The sequence below is a fragment of the Elgaria multicarinata genome, chromosome 2, assembly GCF_023053635.1.
Source record: "Elgaria multicarinata webbii isolate HBS135686 ecotype San Diego chromosome 2, rElgMul1.1.pri, whole genome shotgun sequence".
NCBI lineage: Eukaryota > Metazoa > Chordata > Lepidosauria > Squamata > Anguidae > Elgaria > Elgaria multicarinata.
Window position 1 is genome coordinate 79,821,667 of NC_086172.1, and position 22,668 is coordinate 79,844,334.

At 45.0% G+C, this 22,668-nt stretch overlaps 2 protein-coding genes across 2 annotated transcripts; both read left to right on the forward strand.

The window, feature by feature from the left end:
- Nucleotides 1-85: 85 nt before the first annotated feature.
- TMX2 (thioredoxin related transmembrane protein 2) lies at nt 86-11,042 on the forward strand. Its single transcript, XM_063116935.1, has 8 exons — nt 86-496; nt 3,490-3,550; nt 4,651-4,764; nt 5,432-5,508; nt 5,646-5,752; nt 8,197-8,262; nt 8,478-8,607; nt 9,886-11,042. Exons 1-8 carry the CDS (start codon nt 308-310, stop codon nt 10,030-10,032), a joined length of 891 nt encoding a protein of 296 aa, XP_062973005.1. The 5' UTR covers nt 86-307; the 3' UTR covers nt 10,033-11,042.
- Nucleotides 11,043-13,816: 2,774 nt separating this feature from the next.
- SELENOH (selenoprotein H) lies at nt 13,817-22,178 on the forward strand. Its single transcript, XM_063118708.1, has 5 exons — nt 13,817-14,068; nt 16,289-16,438; nt 16,950-17,095; nt 20,337-20,468; nt 21,944-22,178. Exons 1-4 carry the CDS (start codon nt 13,992-13,994, stop codon nt 20,435-20,437), a joined length of 474 nt encoding a protein of 157 aa, XP_062974778.1. The 5' UTR covers nt 13,817-13,991; the 3' UTR covers nt 20,438-20,468; nt 21,944-22,178.
- The last annotated feature ends 490 nt before the right edge of the window (nt 22,179-22,668 follow it).

Sequence of the window (22,668 nt, forward strand, 5' to 3'; positions counted from 1 at the left end):
AGCTACCCTGGAAACTCGACCCTATTCCGGTTGGTTTAGCGTCTAGGACGTCAGTGACGTAATTTTAGATAGCTCTTCTGCGTCAATAGAACGCGTCCGGAGACAACAATGTTCTCTTGTTTGTGTTCTGGATAGCCATGAGTGATTTTGGAGTCGGCCAATAAAGGCAAGAAGTGCTCCTGTAGGCTCCGCCTCTTCTTCGATTGGCGTCGTTGGCGACCAGTGAGTCCGAAGGAACGGACGAAGATTCCTTTTGCAGGAAGGCGGTGGTAGTGCAGCGCCGGGCGTCGGTCAGTGTGAGGTGAAAATGGCGGTGCTGGCACCCCTGCTGGCCCTGATCTACTCCGTGCCTGGAATCTGCCGATGGCTCGCCCAACCCTACTACCCGCTCTCGCTTCTGCTCTCGGCTGCCTTCCTCCTGGTGCGGAAAGTGCCGCCGTTATGCCACGGGCTGCCCAGCCAACGCGAGGACGGGAACCCCTGCGACTTTGACTGGGTGAGACCCGGCGCGGCACCCGTAGCCCCTTTTACTTCTCGCCTCCGCGGTATTGCACCTGCCGTTCTCTTCTGGGCTTGCGTGACGGGGCGGGGAGGGGGAGAGAGACTGTCTTCAGGCTGGTCCCCAGCCTCGCACCTTCACCCACGAGCCAGAGAAGGTCGGGGGGGGGGGAGGGCTAAGATGCACCGTCCCGCCCCCTTCCCTCCTTTGGTCGGAGAGATCCGACTGGACAACCATCTGTCAAGTATGCTTTAGGGTGGATTCCTGCATTGAGCAGGGGGGTTGGACTCGATGGCCTTATATACCCCTTCCATCTGTACTCTTCTATGATCCGCGGGCCCGGAGCCTCCATGAGGAATCCTCATTCAAGATCTAACGGGGAAGAAAGGATGCTAGGAGTTGTAGGGCTCCCCGCCCCCGTCTAAACTTGCATAGGATTGCACCTTAAATGTGGACTATATTAATACGGCCTTCCACCACGGGGCACCCAACGGTTTCACCCCGAATAGGGGCCGCTGCCCTGGAGCATAACTGTATTCTCTCACCACTGCCAAGTGGTGTTGTCTTCCTCACTTCTCAGCTCTCCCATATGCCGGTTTGGTGTTAAATCGTTCTGCACAAATCTCATCCTATTGCATTGTACTCCTCCAGCAGTGATGCAACCTGGCACCCTCTATATGTTTTGGATGACAGCTCCCACAAGCACAGCCAGCATTGCTGATAGTCATGGATTGTCAGGATTGTAGTTCGAGAATCATTTGGAGGGCACCAGGTTACCTATCCTGAAGGAAGGAAGCCCGGTTTGTAGATTCTGCTGTTGTGCTTCCATGGGGATTGGTAGTACAATCTGAACTTTCCTTTTTCTAGTAAACCAGTCTGGGGTTGTGGCACCAAAAGTAAAACAAGAGAACAGCTCTCCAGTCCCATTCTTGTACTCATGCTAGAGATTCTCTACTTTTTTCACTCACTTCCTGGTTTGAGGCAAGACTTGTGTGTAGCCTCAGTTACCAGCAACATCAGGGGAGTAAAAATCCTTCTCTTCTGTGTCTTCCATCAAATCTCCAGGCCCCATGGGATGGTGGTTTGGCTGTGATCATACCTGCAGCTTGTTCTCCTACCCTGTGGTGTTCTCTGCCACTGTTAAACTTGTAGAAAAATTCTCTCCTCACAACTACAATTTATGGAGCAATCCTAGGACTCTTAGACAGAGCCTGGGGGCTATAGGATAGTTCAGATTCTTGAATCTGAGGAGCCAGGAATCTAAGCTCCCCACCCCCTTCCCCTCACAGCAGTTGCAGAGAGTACCCTTGCAAAGGCAACCTTGGAGAAGAGGGGACTGGGGAGGCCAGCTTACACCATATCCCAGGCTGCCCCAGCCTTCCTCCCCCCCCCCCCCAACTCCACAGAGCCCCAGCTAGGTGAGTGAAAAAGCCAAACTAGCTAAAATGCACTGTGGGAGAAACTTGGAAGTGAAGATTGCCTCCACCATTATGCCCACTCTGCAATGGATGACCATAAACCTCTGAGTTCGGAGGCTTACTGCTGTCCCAATAGGCTTGCACCCTTAGTTGTGGAAATTTGTTCATAGGTGAACATCAGAAGTCGTCTAGACAGACATCTCTTGGGAATTCTTTAGAAGTTGTATTTCAATCCAGTGGGCTGCAGCAAAGGATTAATTGGGTCTTTTCTGATTCTGTAATGATATTGGTATAACCCCATGTCAGTCTGTAACTAGTTAGTTCAGGGGTTACCATATCAATGGCAAGATTAACACATCCATGTGTTGCAGTGGCACTTGGGACTGATATATATTAAGAGTTGGTCTTAACTTAGTATCAGAGAAATACAGATTATGAGTTGCAGTTAACCCCAACAACGATACTCCTGGGTGATATTAAAGATCAGATCCCTAGAGATTTGGTGGTGATAGTGAATTATATGTTAATAGCTGCAAGGATTCTCTTAACAAAAGCTTGGTGATAATATACTTACTGTCTCTGTTACAATGGTAAGATAAATTTTTGACTGCCATGGTGATGAATAAAATAATTTTGAATTGCTATGGGAAGGAAGAAGGTACTCCATCCAGATTTCCCCCAAAATTTGAATACCATTTATCAATTATTGGAAAGTTCCAGCCAGGTGATTTAGCAACTATAGATGTGTTATATTGAAGCATTGTAACTTTTAATTGTTGTATTGGGAAACAAAATTTAAAGAATATATAATGGAAAAGAGTTGACCCTAACTTGAGCATATGCCAGCTAACGGAAGTGGCTTAAAGCGCAATTCTATGCATGTTTAGAGTGGATGCTGGGAATTGTAGGACTTTTTCCTGTCTAAACATACATAGGATTGTGCCTTTACTCTCAAAAGCAAAGACAGTTTTTTTGTGATACCCTAAAAACTAATTGAGTGTGGTATAAGGCTTTGTGTCCTAGAGACTTTTTCAGAAGCATGTTGTAAATTTGTTGGGTGTTTAAACGGCCCCAAAACTTACCTGCTTTTGCTGCAACAAACTATGACTACTCTTCTGGTATTTGTCTCAGAAAGCAGCTGGACATCTGAGCACAGGGTTTATACAAGATGGTGCTGGCTTCTTCAGTGAAAAGATTTTTTTGTTGCAAATCACCCACACATGGAAGTAGCTGTTGCATAAATAATGAACCATGCGAGGCCAAGATTGCAAATAGTCCACTTGCATAATTTAATAAATGAACAGAGTAAGTCTGAATCCAAACGCATGGTGTCACTTAAGAGTTTACTCATTGGTCACATTGAAAGCCTTCATCATCCACCTGCCTGATTTGTGCCTGTGGAAGTTCCAGTCAACTACAAAGAGTTTTCCACTTGGAACTGACAGTATGAACTGCTAGATGATGAAGTGGAGGTATTTGGAAACTGGGATAAATGTAACTCCTGCTCTATGGGTGGGCAGGCCTTTGATTCCCTTGTTTGTCCTGCCACTCAGTACCCTGTCTTCCTTTTAGCGGGAGGTGGAGATCCTGATGTTCCTCAGTGCCATCGTGATGATGAAGAACCGCAGATCCAGTGAGTAATGTCTGTTCTCTTCATTGGTATTTTTTTTCTGAAGTATCATAGAATAGCAGAGTTGGAAGGGGCCTACAAGGCCATCGAGTCCAACCCCCTGCTCAATGCAGGAATCCACCCTAAAGCATCCCTGACAGATGGTTGTCCAGCTGCCTCTTGAAGGCCTCTAGTGTGGGAGAGCCCACAACCTCCCTAGGTAGTAAAGCTCACAAAGAGATTCTGAAATACTCAGAGGAAAGAAACTTCACAGCCATCTCTTGCTTGTATTGAAAGCGTTTAAGATTTGATAGTCAAGTCATTTCAACTCCAGCAGATAGCTGGCGCAAGATGTCTCCATACAATAAATCCACACAGAAGTGGAAGGCACCTAAAATTTTTGAAAGGCTTAAAGACAATTGGCTGCTGGGCATTTGTAGCTCGGCTACAATAGCTGTGTTACCACCATGACATTCCCTGTGCATTCTTATTGGAGGAGTGGCTTCAAAAAGTGTTTGCTGTTTCTTTTGTTTCCTGCAGCTTATCCATAATATGAAGATATGGAGGCCGGGGTGGGTGGGGAAAGCTTTTGTGTGCCACACTTTGATGTTTTGAGGGAAGGGTCAAGTGAAGGATAGAGGTGATAAGTGGAGGTGATAGAGGTGATAACCTAGAGGTGATAAGAACAAGGTGGGGGTAGAGAGCCTGGGAGGAGAATTGGTTAGGATGAAAGGTTCTGCAAAACAAGGAAATAGTATGTAGGCATGAAAATAACACTCAGTAGGTCCATCCTAATGTTTGTATTGTGTGCATTAAATGTAAAAAGCCATCACAAATGATGTAAAACACAGAACAGTAAAATGTTAACTGCGTATAGCACTTGTATGATGAGGAAGCGCCTGCAAACCTTGAAATATTCACATAAATAGATTCTCAAACTGCAAAAGGTATACAGTTCACCTTATAGAGAACTTCCAGAAATTGTAAAAGTGATAATGGCTCCAAACTCATGTTTTTGAGGATTACCGATACGCTGTAGAAGCTACTGGACCTAGCAGTGGCAGTGATACTGATGATACCACTAGTAACTATCTTTTTCTGTGTGTGTTTGTATCTCCCTCAAGTTACCGTGGACCAGCATGTGGGAAATATCTTCATGTTCAGCAAGGTAGCCAATGTCATCCTTTTTTTCCGCCTTGACATCCGGATGGGGCTGCTCTATCTCACCCTCTGCATAGGTGAGACCTTTAGGGTGTGGGGTTGGAAGTTACACCATTTATACAGGGCTTAGACACCAGAGGCAATAGGACTTTAGATGCAAAATACACCTTGCCTCTTTGGATCTTGGGGGGGTGGGGGCAGTCTGGGCTTTGTGTACTTGTAATGTAGCATTTTGAGTTCTAGACAAGAGCCCAAAGGCTGAATGATGTTTCAAAACATCCCTCTGCTTGTATGCATCTGTCCTAGGTTATCACAGAACAAACCTTTCCCTTGGGATTTCTTGCTTATAGGTTATTGTCAACCTACATTATGTGGAAGGAAACACAGCTCTATTGTTGCCTGAATCCCCTTTGTTTGCGCTATGGGAGGAGGGCTGTGGGTCCAACGAATCTTTCTTAGTGCCAATAGGGAGAAGATACCTGAGAAACCTTTTGAGAATCGTGTCAGTCTCAAAGTGGGGAGGGGCTCCAGCTCTGATGGACCACATAGCTTGCGTGCAAAGGGTCAGTCCTTAGCATCTCCAGTTAAAAGGATCAAGGCCTCTGCCTGAGATCCTGGAGAGTTATTGCCAGTCTGAGTAGGCAGTACTGGGTTAGGTGGACAAATAGGCTGGCCTGGTATAAAGCAGCTTCCTCATCCCATGCTGGCATAGTGCTAAGCTGTGCTTGGTGTGTGCATTTTCAGTGTTCCTGATGACCTGCAAGCCGCCTCTGTACCTGGGTCCTGAATACATCAAATATTTCAGTGATAAAACCATAGATGTGAGTATGTTATTCTCTGCACACCATTTGTTCTTGGGTGAATTGGCTAAACTTCTTGTTACTTTCAACTTTGTTAAGAGTATCATGCACACATTTAAGTGATGTGTATAGTGTGAAACAGATCCCTCTTTTTGCAGGAGGAACTAGAACGGGACAAGCGGGTAACCTGGATTGTGGAATTCTTTGCTAACTGGTCCAATGAGTGTCAGTCATTTGCTCCCATCTATGCTGACTTGTCTCTCAAGTGAGTGGCTTACACTTCATCAAAGAACAGTGTCTTGGAGCAGGGGTGGACAGACGTTAGGCATCTGTGATCTACTTTGTTTAACTAGAAACCTGGGACCCACCAACTGGAGCTAGTTATAAAAGTGATTGTTCAGGGAGAAATGCCAGTCACAATTTCATGCTGTGTCCTATGAACCATCCCTGGCTATCTTCTCTTGAAGATAGGAAAATACAATTTAATCATTTAATCACACTGAGAGCCAGTGTGTTGTAGTGGCTGAAGTGTCAGACTGGGAGTCGGACAATCTGGATTCTAGTCCCCACTTGGCCATGGAAAACCACTCAGTGACTTTGGGCTAGTCACAGACTCTCAGCTCAACCCACCTCACAGGGTTGTTGTGAGGATAAAATGGAGAGAGAGGAGGAGGATTATGTACGCTGCCTTGGGTTCCTTGGAGGAAAAAAAGGCGGGATATAAATGCAATAATACATAACATTAGCTACTTGTTTTTGCCTACTCTCTCTTCTCCCTTTGTATGATATATAAAAATGCTTTAATATAAGGTAGTGGGAAGGTAGATGCAAGGAAATCTAAAAACCGAACCAGCAGCCTTTAGCTTGCTACCCCTGAGATGAGAGAGTTTTTAGGTTCCGTCCAACTCTTATGATTCTATTTATTTCATGCATTGCTGATTGGCTTAAGTCTTCTATCCCTTGTTACAGCAAATAATTACAAAACTGATGCTGAGACTTTCTGAGTAGCTACAGCTGCCATTTGGAAATAAAAGTTCAAACTGTCCAGTGTGGCTATAACTTGTGGGTAGTAATGGCGTGAACTCAGCGTACCTGAATCAAGCGAGGAGAAGGAAGTGGAACAGTGTTTATATGTTAGGAGTGGTGAAGAGAAATACTGCATTAAGAGTAGACATTCTTCCCCAAGCTCTTAGCAGTCTTTTTTTTAAAAAAATATCAAACCAAACCCTACTTCTTCTCAAAGAAAAAGAGTGCTGATATGCCCATGTAGAGCCGCCAGATAAATATTCGAATGTTTGAACTCAATAGACCACATTATTGAAGCCAGAGATTGTGCTGCATTCAGTAAAGCATTGTTTTTCTGCTGGTCAGTAGCTACAAATAGTGGTTTCTTAATAAATCTAAAACTTAAGCACAAAGACGAATCACGACAATTCTAATGAGTGTATAAATGCACACGATTTCTAAGACACAACACTGCAACTTTCTGATGAACAAAGGTAAAATCATCAGGTTTCTGGGGCTGTGTTCCCTGATGTATTGATGGTTTAGGAATGGAACAGTGAAGGCTGTAATTTAAAAGCAGAATGAGGAATGCACGGCCCATGGGCCTCATGTGCCCCTCATTTCTTTTTGTGGTCCCTGCCACCCCTGAATTTTAGCTGCATGCTGTGGTCACAAGAAAAGGGCTGCACTTTCATTTTAAAACAAGGCATGCAGGGAGCGCACACGTTTTGTTTTAAAACAAAAATGTGGCTTCTTGCTGCTGAAATTTGGCAGCAATTTTGGGGGTGGGGGAAATGCAGGCTCGGATGGTTTCCAGGGAGCCGAAATCAGCTCCCTGGACACGCCAAACTTGTAATATCCAGAGTTCTCTCCAAAGCCAGCTTTGCAAGGAGACCTAATATTTAGCAAATCCCTACAAATCTGGGCCCTTAGGATAGCCCAGGAGCCCTATCCATCCTCTTCTAGAGATAGATAATTTCAAATTGAAGAGATGTTATCATTCTTATTCTTGTGATCCTAGGAAGCAACATGGGCAAGGGGAACTAAGGCCTAGTAGGTGAGCTGATGCAGTATATGGCAGTTAGCATATTCACTGCTGGCTGTTTCTGGTTAGAACTCCACAATAAGTCCTGGTAACTCTCCCCTTGAACTGAGGCACAGGCTTTTTATTTTTGCACTGAGGTCCTGAAGGGAGGGTTATCCTTTCTATGGCTCCTAGCTAATTGGTGGTTTCTGAAATGGCTTGTTGCTTCCAGTGGTGGCCAGTAGGTGACCGCAGTGTAGAAAGCTTCATATTTAGGCGGAGGGAAAGTCCCTGCTCCCTGGAGATGTAACATTAAGATGATACTTGCATAAAAAGAAAGACTGGTTGTATAACTCAACGTAGTAAAATCTGTTGCCTCTCAGTGGGCTGATGCTTAATCAGAGGAATGCTTAAAACTAGAAAGGAGAAACTCACTCTTCTGGTAGACACAATTTATTCTCTCCTTGTGCATTAATACTCCCATGGTGTAGTCTGAAGGTGCATGATGCCACAACATTGCTGAAGCTAAGGTGGCCTTGGTCGGTTACTGCCTGGATGGGAAACATAGGTACATGGCCTTGCGTTCCATGCCGGAAGGAATGACAGATGATGATGAACTTCTGTTGTTTCACAGCATTTCTGCCCTATGTACTAATCATCAGTCACTGTTGTCTCGCCAGGTATAACTGCACTGGATTGAACTTTGGGAAAGTGGATGTAGGCCGCTACCCTGATGTAAGCACCAGGTGAGCTGTTCTGTAGTCTTTACTATAGGTATGTTCTTGGGAATGACCTCACTAGAACATTGAGGTAGGACAAGAGGCCAGATTGGTGACATGGAGCCCTTTGAAGCCTTTCTTTCATTTGGCAATTGCAGGGCAGTGTGAGGGAGAAGAAGGGCTACTGGTTCGGCGCTCCCTTTTTCATTCTTTTTCGATTCAATCCCTCTGTCTCTTCATAGGTACAAAGTCAGCACCTCTCCTCTCACTAAGCAGTTGCCCACCCTAATCCTTTTCCAAGGCGGGAAGGAGGTGATGCGTCGGCCGCAGATTGATAAAAAGGGGCGAGCAGTTTCATGGAACTTCTCTGAGGTATGCCTGACTTGCAGTGTCATTGAATGGGGTCCCCCACCCACCAAAAAAGGCAGCCCTATCTACCATTTATTTATTTATTTATTTATTTAATTACATTTATATACCGCCCCACAGCCGAAGCTCTCTGGGGGGTTTACAACATTTAAAAATAGTAAACATTAAAAGTATACAATTTAAAAACACACACACACACACACACATAAAAACAGTATAAAAACAACAGTATCCATTTAAAAACAACAATTGTTGTTTTTAAACACCATCAAAATGATGAGGGGAAAACAGTATGCAGAACCAATAGAAAGAGAGGTAGACTCTAGTGTTGAAGAGTGGAAAAGTTTTTAATCTCTTTACACAAATGTCTGTACTGTTTAAAAATATTTTTGCAAAAAACTGTTTGCAAAAGGAGCTTGACGTTTCGGATCTGGCGATCCTTCCTCAGGAACTACAAACAGATGAAGTAAAATTACAGAATAATAAATACGTTGATTATACTGAATATCATTGTACACGAAAAAAAACGCTTAAGGAAAAGAAAAAGAAATAGAACAAGGAATAGAACAACACCTTACTTTGTTTGTACTTGGTAGTAACTAGCTTATGACTAGATACCATTGTATTACATATTATCCAATAGATTATTTCTAGCTTTCATTTACACCCTAGGACTCTGCAATATATAAATGTGAATTAACTACTTTAACTTCATGCTTACTAACTTTCCTCATATGAAACAAATGAAAAAACTAAGGTACTAAATTTCCAAATGCTCCTTGCCCATGTAGGAAACAATTCTGGCTTTGTTTTTAGGGTGTTGATGTACCTCCCCTTGCCATTTCTGCTTTTTCCTTTTGTCTTTTTTATGTCTAACCAATATGTATCTTTTTGTTTTTAATCCTTAATTTTATACCTTACAAATGGTATTTGTAAGGTATAAAATTAAGGATTGAAGACAAAAAGATACATATTTGTTAGTCATAAAGACAAAAGGAAAAAGCAGAAATGGCAAGGGGAGGTACACCAACAAAAATATATTTAAACAATGCAGACATTTGTGTAGAGATTAAAAACTTTTCCACTCTTCAACACTAGAGTCTACCTCTCTATTATCCCTATCCACCAGTCATGGTGGCTGCTGACCATGGTTCCTGGTGATATTTCTGTTACCCACCAAATTTTAAAAGAAGAGATGGGGATGTGAGATTTGCATTAAATAAGCAAAGGGGAGTGTATGAGATTGGCACAAAGCAGTGCTGACCTGTCTTTCTGTCGCAGGAGAATGTGATCCGGGAATTCAACTTGAATGAGCTGTACCAAAGAGCCAAGAAAGTGTCCAAGCAATCCGATGAGATCCCTGAAGATTCTCCAGAAGTGCCTGCTGTTACTGAGCTCCCCAATGGGGAGACCAAGAAGGACAAATAGAGTCCATAGGACTGGATCCTGGTCTCTTCCCGTCTAGCTCCCCACCTCTTCATTCCCATCCTGATCTCTCTCCTGGGACATCAGCCAAAATCTGCTTCCACCCAACAGTGCTGATGCTAGGAGATGAGTGTAACTGCCAGGGAGCTTCAGTTTATCCTGGGCTCAGTGTCTGTCTGCTGGTGGCCAATTGAGCTGTATGTTACTTTGCGTTTTTGTCCCTGGTCCTCCTTCCAGGATTGACTAGGGATAGTTTCAGTAGATTAGAAACAGTAAAAGGAGCTCTCTTCCCTCACTTATTGAGGCTAGAACCTGTGAAACCTCTGGGGCATCTAGAACAGGGGTTGCAACTAGCGGTGAATAGGTACTACTGAGAAAAACATGGATTTAATGGACACTGAAAGGGGAGATCCATGTTGGTTCAATGGAAAATCATAACAAACTCTCATCAGCTTCAGTGAAATCAACTCCCTTCACTCTTATCAAAGCTCTGACACCTCCCTCTTATTTGAGTTGATCTTACGTAAGGTGATAATCTATGATTGAGAAGACGTAAGCATCATTGATCAGTTTCTACTACTTCCTACCCATTGCCCTCGCGCATAGTGGCAGCTAGACTTTGAATGGTGTTTCTTCCTATCTGTTTTGGGGTTTAGAAGCTGATGGGCAGAACGAGAATGTGTGCTGAACCTGAACTTGCTACTGTGCCAGAGAGTTAAGTGGCTGCCATGCAGCCCCCAAGGTCCTCCTGTTCTACCTTTTAATGTGACGCACTCAGTGTAGCAGCCAGGGCCTTTTCCCCTTGAACTGGAGGAGCAGCTGCTTCTATCAGCCATCTTATATGATACAGAGTGTAGGATTGTAACTTGCCATTGCTATTACTCCACTTCTAATACGGGGAGCTTGCTCATGGGTAGAAAGAAGCTCCATTTTACCACACTCGTCCATCTTCATGCTTCTATTAATGGTCTTGTACAATTGCCTCTAATAAACAAACCTGGGAATGCCTTGTTCCTGTGCAGCCTCTTTGTCAGAGTTGTAGTATGAGTAGGGTCTTTAGTGTATTGTGCAGCCTTTTTGCTTGACACTTGGTAAAAACCAATAGTTTTTTTTCCTGGTTTCTGTGTCTAATTGCACTCCCTGCTTAGGGCTCATACTTCATGGGAGGGAGCACCCATTTACTCTCTTCTATCTGGCAGAGAGGCTGAAGGCTACAATCATAACAGCTATGCAGAAGTCAGATTACTCTTATTGTGAAGAAATTTGTTTGTTGTGAACTGCTTCAGTTATTGGAGGGTATAGAAATATAATAAATACATAAATCTGAAAGTATGTTTGAAGGTTACAGCTGGTGTTTCAGGAGAGCTCCAAGCAGGATTTCATTTTCCTTTTTTTAATGCATGGGGTAAGGGCCAATCTGCTTGTGGTCCACAACTTGATATGATGCCATTGCCAAAAGTGAAGAAGAAAAAAACTTCCTTCTGTTTTTAACAGCATCGGTTTGCTCATATGTGATATGCCATTTTAGTGTCCTATTAAATATAGATACAAAGAAGGATAGATTTATTTGAGAAACAGGAACAGATTGAAAGGCATTATATAATAGAAAAGATGGAAAACAGCAGTAGGGTAGAGCAATTACAGAGCAAGACCCTCTTGACCAGATTTGAAACGGTTTCCACAAGAAGACTTCACTGAAGGAAGACTAAGTAGTCAGTTCAGCTTGAAATGGAACTTATGTAGGCTGGGTTGCAGGAGGCGCTGCCTGTTTAGAAAATGGAGCAAGTTGCTTAAGAGAAGTCATAGACACAAAACTGGGAAATAGATATGCCTCAGTAAGGTACAATGGTAGAAGCTGTTCGCCCACTGCTGAAATCATGTGATGGCTATCAAATGATTTGACGGTGTGAATCAACCATCATCCAATGCCTCCCACAGACAACTTTTTGCATCGCTTCAGATGCTGTTTCCCAGCAGGTCCTCTGCATGATCTGCTGTGAGGGATGGTCAAGAATATGTGGATCAGTACTTCTCCTGTTTCCATGTTTCCACACGGTACCAGTGTGGTGGACTAGGAAGACCCCCTTCCTTACCACTGGAGAGATGGAGCAATATGAATGCAATAAAAATACTGCATGGGACAATGGTAGGAGAGGTTAGAGGCTTTGATCTGAGATGTGTGTAACACTGAGACTTTGTAAAATGCCTAAAACTTAAAAGGAAAACAAAAGGAAAAGTAGGGGGGGGAAGCAAAATCATGCATCAGTTCTTAAAGCTTCAGTTATTCTAATGACCAATTAATACATACATACTTAGTTTCTTGCACCTATAACCTGCTTTAGCCCAATAAGAGAATCTATCAACGATGTTACTTCTAAATTGCAAAATGACAATTGCTTTTATGATTCAACTGGAGTACCACTATCCTGGGCCACACTCGTTTAATATAGTATCAGTCCCACATATTTATTTATTGCATTTCTATACCGCCCAATAGCAGAAACTCTCTTAAGCCGATTGCATAAGAATCCAACATAACAATCCAACTTTCTACCTATCTTTAACCTCCCCACACCTAGGAATAAAGGCGGGGCAGGGGGTGCTACAAAGACTAAGGCTGCAATCCTGCTGTCTTAAGAAATATTTTTGTAAGCTGCCTTGACAGCCTTTTTGGCTAAAGGGTGGGATAAAAATCCTAAAATTAATAAATCCTATGGGCTGGGTGGGGAATGCTGAGAATTGTAGGACATATTTCTATCTAAACATGCACAGGATTGCAGCCCTACAGTACAAACCTATGTAAGCCTACTCAGAAGTAAACCCCATTGATTTCAGTGAGGCTTACTGTCAGCTAACCGAAATCCATATTAATAATATTACTTACTCGCCTCTCCCTCTGGATCGAGGCAGGGAACAACATCAAATATAAAACTACTATAAAATATATAAAACTGATTAAAACATAAAACTACTACACTATTAAAATAATAGCCAGACATTTTAAAATTCGACTGGGTGGGCCTGCCGGACAAGATCAGTCTTTATAGCTTTTTTAAATTCAAAAAGACTGTTTAGTTGGCAGATCTCTTCAGGCAGGCCATTCCACAGTCCTGGAGCAGCAGAAGGGAAGGTCTTCTGGGTAATACTTGTCAACCTAGTTACCACTGACTGAAGAAAATTCTCCCCAGAGGACCTGAGTGTGTGGGGTGGATTGTAGGAGGTGATCCTGTAGGTAACCTGGACCCCAACCATGTAGGGCTTTAAAGGTGATAACCAACACTTTATACTTCGCCCGGAAACTAATTGGCAGCCAGTGAAGAGATTTTAAAACTGGTGTAATGTGTCACCCCCAGGTGTGACGGTGACCAACCTGGCTGTCATATTTTGAACTAGTTCAAAGGGCAGCCCTATGTAGAGCGCATTGCAGAAGCCGATCCCTGAAGGGCGTGCACCACCGTCTTTAAGATCACTACCGTATGAAGTGATCTTGAGTGGGTGCCAGCATAAAGTTATGACAGGAAGCACCGCAGATCCAAGGGTTGCTTTTCTTTGCAGCCGCGCCTGCCGTGTAAAAACAGGCCGGCGGTGCATGCTAGGCTAGACAGGCAGCTTCCGGCGTCTTTCATTATCTGTTGGTTTGCAGTAGAATCACGGCCAGGCGGCGCTTCCCGGAAGCCAGGATGCGACGTGGGATGGGATTGGTTGCTGCTGGAGTTTATTACGATTCAGAGAGGGCGGCAGCAACCATTTTGCAAAACTTTTTAAAAAGGGGGGGATTAAAAGGCATTTGGTGCTGCTGTTAGGGCGTTGTCATGCCCAGCCGTCTGGATAGCTGAGGCAAAGATGTCCCAAAGTCTGGCCACCTGCTCAATTTGGCACTACAGGGGTGCGGCTTTCTGTGGCTTTTCCGGCTTTGTTGTTAAATTTTCCAGCTCTCTTTCCACCCCACTTCTCTAGCACCGATGGTTGAAGCCGCGGTCGGGTTCCTTTCTTGGTCTCAGGCTGCACGTGGGTCGGACCATTGTCAGCAAAAATCCAGGTAAGGTTGTTTTGTTCTACGAAAAGCGGGACTGGCCTTTTCTTCGAGATTCTCAGTATTTTTTTCTCTGTCTCTCTAAACTTGATGGGGGGGGGGGCAGGAATCTCCCACGCCGGGATCTTTTACTGCTGTATCTGATTGTCTGCCTTCTGCGGCTCCGCGCAAAGATTGGATTCCTTGGCTGTAATTAATGGCTTTAAATTGGTGAAACAGTTGATGGGAATCTTAAAAAAAACTTGCGCACTCTTTGTTTGAAAGGCCCTCGGTGAATAAACAATTGAACCTAAATGCAGTGGCTTAGTGGCGTAAAGAAATGCAGTGGTGTAATGTAGTGAGCCTACGGCTGTGTAGATCTTGCCAGGCCCTCCCTTGCTTGAAAGGCCCTCGGTGAATACACAAATGAACCTAAATACAATGGTGTAGTGGTAAATTTTGAAGTGCAGATGCTCATCCTGACATTCCCCATAGTCTCGCCCCCAAGGAGAGTCTGCAAATGCAGTCAGCTGTGTTCATCTGAATGTACATGCTCTCTCTTGCTCTCTCACACACACCCCTCTTAAAGAACAGCAGTGCATAACACAATACCCAATTAATTAGCATGAGCTGACAATCATGGAATATTCTGAGCTGGCAAAGGGCAGTGTAGCAGTTAGCGTGTTAAACTTGGGCTGGAGAGATCTGAGGCTGAATGTAAAAGCGAAAGAGAGGGACACAACAAGTGGTTTCCGACTTCATGAAAATCGATGGGTTATTGCGCATGAGTGGGGACAAGCAGGTGTGCAGCCTGCAGCGATCCTACCTCTTCTGCTTTTACTGCACAACCCACAGTTGGCTTCTTCATAGGTTATGCAGCATGATGTGCAAACCCAGACCACTGGGTTATTTAGGGGCTAAACAACCCAGCAGTTAACCCATGGTGTGTTGTTCAATTTACCACCTGGTTGTTTAGTCAGTAAACAGCCTGATGGTCTGGGTTCGCACATCACATTCCACAACCTAGGAAGGAGCCGATCATAAAAGCGGTCGTGGGCATAAAAAGCTGCAGTGATGGGTGTGTTACAGGCAGTGCACCCACTTATGCACAGTTCAAGCTTTCAAACTGATGGCTTGTTTCGGGTGACCAGACCAACATGTACCTAAACAGCATAAGACTACTAGCTCAAGATATTCCAGGAGTTTCCTTTCTCAGTGTCAGGCAGAAACATTTTATCTCGTAGTTAGCAAACTAGTTCTAACCATTTTTATCTCCATCGGGAACACATCTTTTGTAAGCTGGTGACTCTTTAATTGCTCATTCAAGACCAAGCCACTCCAAAATACTTTGCACTCCCGCAGGGATAGTTCACAACAACATAAGCCACTGCACTGCGGCCTACATATCTGTTGTATGTGTTTTGAAAATGTTTGGGGGACCTATTTATAAATACATAACACTAAAGGAAGCCTTTCTGGTGTGCTTCCTATGGTTTCAGGGTTCTTCTGTTTCTGACAGTATTATGATCTTCTTTGCAGAAGAGGAAGGGCTGTAGCTCTGTGGTGGAACACATGCTTTGCATACAGAAGGTCTGTGGTTCAATGGCTGCCCCCTCTAGATAAATCTCTACCATTCAAGCAGGCTGTACAGAGGGAGATGAAAGGCTACTTAATTTTTCCCTCTTCCCTTCTGATCCCCTTTTTCTTGTGTCTTTTTAGATTGTAAGCCTGTGGGCAGGGACTGTCTTACTTTACTGAATGCATGTAAGCTGCTCCACAAGCTTTCCTGGCTGAGGAGTGGGATAGAAAATACTATATTTTAAACACTTAAGTAGGGTTGGGAAAGACCACTGTCAGAACCCAAGAGAGACGCTGTCAGTCAGCATAGACCAGCTTTTCCCAACCTGATGCCATCCACGTGTTGGACTACAAATCTCACAGTCCCTAGCCAGCAAGGCTATTTGTTATGCTGTTGAGGATGATGGAACTTGTAGTAGTAGTCCAACACATCTGGGGGATGCCAGGTTAAAGAAGCGGTCTGTACACAATACTGAGCTGGTTGGACCAGGTCTGGCTTTGCATATGGCAACTTCCAGCGTTTGCTTTTGCTGCATCTTCCTCTGGCTGTCCCTCCCAGGAAGGCCTACCAGGTACATTGAGAATGAATCGCTGCAGCCCAAGAGGGGTAAGTGCAGTATTGGTGGCCCTGCCCCTACCCTCTGGTCCTTGCTTTTTCTCTTGGCCTAGGATGCCCCCTAAAGGGCGGAAGAGGAAGGCCAATGGCCCTCAGGCCAAAGCCGACGCATCCAGTGGAGTGGAAGCAAATAATGCTGAGAAATTGCCCAAGAAGCTGAAGGAGAACGAGGGTTTGGGCCCACATGTGATCATTGAGCATTGGTGAGCATCTGTCTGCTACTTGCATCTCCTGCCTGTTGGAACTGGAGAGCAGCCTTATGCTCTCCAGTTCCAGTTGCTTTATGCCAAGAAACTTTGTATTCTGGATGGGATTCCTGACCATAAATTAAGGCACAGGGTGAAAGGAATTCCAGTCTTTTATTTGTGTCAGGCTTAATTGATTAAGGGTGCAATCCTATGCATCTTTAGACAGGAAAAAGCCCTACAGCTCCCTAGCATGGTTGGCTGGGGAATGCCGGGAATTGTAGGACTTTTTTCTATCTAAAAATGCATGTTGTAGCTGTAGTAAAAAACAGGTGTTTTTTGAACTGGAGATCTCATTCCCCCATACTAAATGTCACATAGGAAGTAAGAAATGAAATGGAAAGCATGGGGGGAATTCTAAATACTGGGTGGGAGAGGAGTCAAAATATCCATTGCTTGGGTTCAATGCAGATTTTCAAGAAATGGTTCGGGGGAAATAAGTTTGTTCGTGCTTTTCTTCCACCTACAGTAAAAGCTGACGAGTCTTTGGGCGCAATGCTGATGGTGTCAGCCAGGCACTCCAGCACGCCTTTCCTGAAGTCCTGGTGGAGATCAACCCTGAGAAGCCGCGCAGGAATAGCTTTGAGGTGGCTCTGCTGAAAGAGGATGGCACCAGTAAGTGGCCCTGTCACAAGAGGCTTTCCGATGGGTGAGAGACTGTGGGGAGCTTCCCTGCAGTTGCCCTTCCTATTTTGGAGAAGTTTCAGAAGGCAGCTAACTTGGTAGTTTTTGAACTGCTAGACAAGGAGTTGGGCCATTTGTGGCCCTCAAGACGTTTTGGCCTACAATTCCCACCCACCAGTCCCCAGCATAGCTAATGGTGAGGACTGATGGGAGGTCAAAACATCTGGAGGGCCACAAGTTTGCCCACCCATACTAGAATGTGCATCGCAAGATGCCCAGTCGCTGGGAAAGCCGGACATCAACCAGTCTCCAGATCCTCTAGAGAACTCTTATTTGTAGTGTAATCAAAAGCTCTTCCAAGAAGGAAGATTGTGTCTCCTGATTCTTCTTACCCCAGTATAAATCAGAGATATTCCTTCTCTTCCATGTTCTCTGTGCAGTCCAGAGATGCCAGTGGCAACCACAAATAATGGTTAGCTAGTAGCTAAGCCAACAATGTGTCAATCCATCAGAAGATTGTCTGGCCATGGAACCTGAAGATGAAACAGCAGCAGCAGAATATCTGTTGCAACCCTCCCTTTCAGATGTGTTGGATTACAATGATATCCTGGCTGGGGATGATAGGTGTAGTCCTGCACATCTGGAGGGTGCCAAGTTGGTAGAGGTTAAAGTATTGCATAGGGCTTGCTTCCCATCATGTTTGTGCCTGCAGGGGTTGGGCATCCATTTGTGTGTGTTCCTGATCTGTCGATAAGCTCTGAAATAAGGAATGCAACCTCTTCCCAATTATTAATATGAAAAACAAGTCACTTTGCAGTTTATTTATGACACCAGTGGCCTGTTTGTTTTCATGTATTATTATTATTATTATTTATTTATATAGCACCATCAATGTACATGTATGCTACAGATGCAGTTTTTGTCATTAAGGGAGTGCCTGGCACTTTCTGGGTAATTCAGATAAGTGGTAGGGAGCTAAATGTAACAGGTAATGTATTGGGTTGCTGGATTCAATATGTTCTGTTAATAATGTCTGAAGGGTCTGATCTGTTAATAATGGCTTATCGAGGAGCGATTGCACAGAAAGGAGGACTGCAGCTACTTTCAGGTCATGCTTTCCAGTGTGGCAAAAAGCTGGACTGGTTGAGGTTCCAAAATGATTGGTAGGTATTTGGGGTGAGCTGCTTATCCCCCTTGGTGTGACCAACACACGCTTAAGACAACATTCCAAAACCTGTTCCCTTTCAGATGTTTTGGACTACCAGCTATTTCATGCTGACTAGAAGTCCAGAACATCTGGAGGGCACCAGGTGAGGGACAGCTGTTTTATGGTCACAGTTCCTGCTACCTTTCCTTCCCAAACAGCTATTTGAGTCTTTTCCACTGTCTTTGTGCCAAGCAGTTTTCACTGCTGCATCACATGCACCGTTTCTTATTTCCATAGTCTAATGAGATCCCCAAGATGCCTCCCCATTGACAGTTATGCTGGACTTTCCTTATGTTCCAGGATATCTGAGTGTGATTGAAAGAAGGCATTCCAAAACTACTCTTCTGTTATGGCTACTTGTGCATTAGTTTCATTGACTTTCTGTAACTGACTTGGAACCATGTTTGAACCTTGACACATGAATTAGGGATGTGCACGGACCCCCCGATCCTCTTCGCGCCCGATCCGCAAATTGCAGATCAGGTCCGCTCCGCCCCGCCTCGGGTCCGCTCCGCTGCAGAGCTCCGGCTCCGAATCAGAGCTCCACAGCGGCGGGGAGTGGCGCCAGGTAAGGCCCCCCTCCCTCCTCCCCCTTACCTGTGTCCATCCCAGCCCATCCCAGCTTCACTAGAGCCCATGGCTCAACCAGGAACTGTAGGCCCCGATTGCGGCCTACACTTCCTGGTTGAGCCGTGGGCTCTAGTGAAGGTGGCGACAGGCCGCAATGGATGCAGGTAAGAACCCCCTCCCCCTTACCTGGCTCTGCCACCGTCACCGCGCCCTCCCTCCTCCCCCTTACCTGCGTCCATCCACAGACCCGTGGCTGTTTCAACTGAGCCCGAGGACTCAAACAGGAAGACCAGGCCGCACCTAGTCTTCCTGTTTGAGTCTTCGGGCTCAGTTGAAGCAGCTGTGGGACCACAGACGGATGCAGGTAAGACCCCCCTCCCCCTTACCTGGCTCTGCCGCCGTCGCTGCATGGGCGGCAGCGGCAGGGCCAAGTAAACCCCCCTTACCTTTTTTGCGGAGCTCCGGATCGAGAAGGATCCGTCTTCACCTCGATCCGCTCCGCTGCTCCCCTGATCCTCTTTGCCTCCGCCTTAAGGGGAGGCGAAGCCCCCCGATCCGCTTCTGCTTCTCCAGTCCGAGAAGTGTAGCACATCCCTAACATGAATTACCATGGACTATTCAACTGGCTACTAGTAGTGGCACAGGTGTTTTTTAAGTTCCAGGAGGGTGCTGGACAAACCCTTAGGAGGATCACCCCATCATTGGCTATTAGTCACAATAGTCAAGAGACAGAATCACCATATTCAGAGCTGATATACCTCACTATGAAATGCTAATGGCTAATATTGCTATTTTGCCCTGTTAAGTCTATTTCTTTGGCTACCTAACTTGGAGAGACAGTCCTGGTCTATGCATGGGCCAGTGAATGAGGTTTTCTAGGTTGAGAAGCCTCCAGGTGACTTTAGCAGCTAGCAGCTAGCAGTTCCACCAGTTGCCAAAGCCATGTTCTGAGGTTCCCTTCTCCCAATTTTGCCTCAGAGCTGCCTGCCTACCTGCTCATTCCCATTTGCTGCTAGGTACAGGAGGGAGGTGAGTGGACGAGAGAGCTTAGGAGCACCCAAGAGGTTGCTTTGGCAGCTGTTGGGATTACCAGCTGCTAGTCTTTGTATCACATGGTGCCTTGTTCATAGGGCTTCCCTGAACCGAGGCTGAATGCAGGGTTAGAATAGTCTTTGGCCCAACTGGTTAGCAGGCCAGTTATCCTATGGTTTCTCTTTCCACCACTCCACATGGACCCAGAGCCAGTGGTAGAACTGGCTCAACATGAGAGAAAAGCAGTCGTAGCCTGGAGTAGTTCAGATGTAGTTGCTAGCCTCACTTCTTTGTAAAGGCAGCTGGCTGTTTCATGGAGGCCCCACTTACAAGGCAGCAGAGGGAGGTTTATGCTTGAGTTTTATGGGCGATAATATCATACAAATGCTGCTGGTGACGACCTTCTGCCTCTATTGCTTTTAGGGGTGGAGCTATGGAGCGGTCTTAAGAAAGGGCCACCACGCAAGCTGAAGTTCCCAGAACCAAGCAAGGTGATTGAAACCCTGAAGGGCAACTTGAACTAAATCCAACCACACCTGGGCAGGTTTGCCAATGGTAAGTTTGTACAAAAAAAGAGGCTGTTTCCTCTAAGAGCCAATATGGCATAGTGGCTAGAGTGTTGGACTGGGAGTTGGGAGATCCGGGTTCTAGCCCCCACTCGGCCATGGAAGCTCTCTGGGTGACTTTGGACCAGTCACAGACTCTCAGGCCAACCTATCTCACAGGGTTGTTGCTGTGAGGATAAAATGGAGAGGAGGATTATGTATGCCACCCTGAGTTCCTTGGAAGAAAAACGGTGTGATATAAATGCAATAAAATAAAAATAAGTAAGATCTACTGGAAATCAGAACACTGCTTGGCAGGCCTGACCCTCTGGTGCTCAGAATACTATAACACTTGTTTTAAGTGCTTGCTCACTTGCTAGAGGAGGAAACAGGGCTAAATATTAGCTAGGCATTCTTTTGTTTTCTCTGCTTTTCCTCTTTTTATCAAAAATAATCCTTGGGATATGCAGGAAGCAGGGTGTGAGCAAAATAACTGCTCCATGTGTTTACTACCCCAGTAGCTCATCATGAAGAGAGCAATCCTATGGTCCCTGGGTGAGCATCCCAGAGACAATAGGATTGTTCGGATTTTCTCCTCTGAGGTCGGAAACAAGGATCTGACCTCGGAAGGGGAAGTTCGAGGTTTGCCCCCCTTGCAGCTAGTGCGGAAAGAACCGCACTGCTTGAAGTAGAGGTCAGACAAGTGACTCGGAGGAGGAAAGAGGATGTCTGGGTAGCGGGGAGGGTGGGGGTGGCAGGAGACTGGAGAGGCCAGGATACACATTATCCTGAGCCTCTTCCAGTCTCCTTCCTTCTCCCTCTGAAGTGCTCTAAGTATGTGGGCTAAACAGCCTGCCTAGCAAAATCTGTAGAGCAGGACAGGGAGGCAACAATCACCTCTGCTGCTCCTCCCACTCTGCATTGGATGCCTCCAAGTTTGGGGGTTTTCATTCACGGAGAACACAATCAATAGGATTGTGCCCGAAGTCAGATCTTTGAAGGTAAGGTTGGTTCATCCATCCACCAGCCCTGTACCTATCACTTGGCCAAGATAAGAGATGGGGTGTTACATAGATATTAGCAAAGCAAAAGATGTTGGGCGTAATACTAGGAAGGCTTGGAGTGGTTAGTAACTAGTCTGGCCAGAGCTAAATTCTTTCCTGGCCCCAGTGTGGCAACTAATTGGATCCTGTGTGAGAGCAAAACACATCCATTGAGTCTTTAAGGGGGGAAATCTATTAGGGCACATGGTGCTATATCCATCATTGTATCAGTCCTAACTTTCTTTGAGAAATGGAAGAAAAAAAATCCTAAGGTCATGGGTTTTTTGCCTTGAGTACAATTCGGCCTTTTCCTGACCCTGGTGGGAAATCTCAAGTCTTTCACGAAAACCATCAATACACACTAGGAGGAGGTCCATTAGCTTTTAATCTACTGAGCATGATCTGTGGCTAACACTTGCTTTTTCTTTCTTTTTTTACCCAGTGCATCTGATGAACCATTCATCCCCTGTGAGTTGGAGCATTCATGATGGGATATGATCAAGTGGGGTACATAACAAAACCCCAGTCATATCTTTGAAGCTGCAGCCCCTCCTCCACAAGCTGAAATGGACCAGATATTACTTTTTCCTGTCCCTTCACCTTTTAAAGTTTCTTGCATCATTACTGTTAGGAATTTGTAGGGGAACACCTTGTTTACCAATAAAGCTTGTTCTTTTTTGCTTTATCCTTTGTCTTTAATTCTGTTCAGTGAAATAAAGGTGTTGGAACATTGGTCTAGGTATGTCTTAGTACAGTTTATGCTGCAACTTCACTAAAGTTGCCCTCTGAGATAAATGGCAGAAATGTGAAGCCCCTTTTTCCTTTTAAGAAACAGACATGTCCTAGTTTAGCTGTTGAGTGGGAAAGTATCTTCATTGTTCTTACAAACCCCTACCTTAAAATTTCACTTGCATTGTAGTACACCATTTCTTTGTTTGCAGTACAATCCCCTGGTACAAACCCTTCAATAATTCCACTTCTATAGAATCATTATTTTGCAATAACTCTGAAAATGCCTGCTTTGTACTTATTGGGATTTACTGCTTATTGTACTAATTTCTACCCTAGCAGTCCCTGTATACACTTCTCCTGCAGAACAATTTGAATAGTGGAAGGGGAGATCCAAAGGCAGAGGAAACACCTTATGGGCCTGGCAGGATGAGAGGG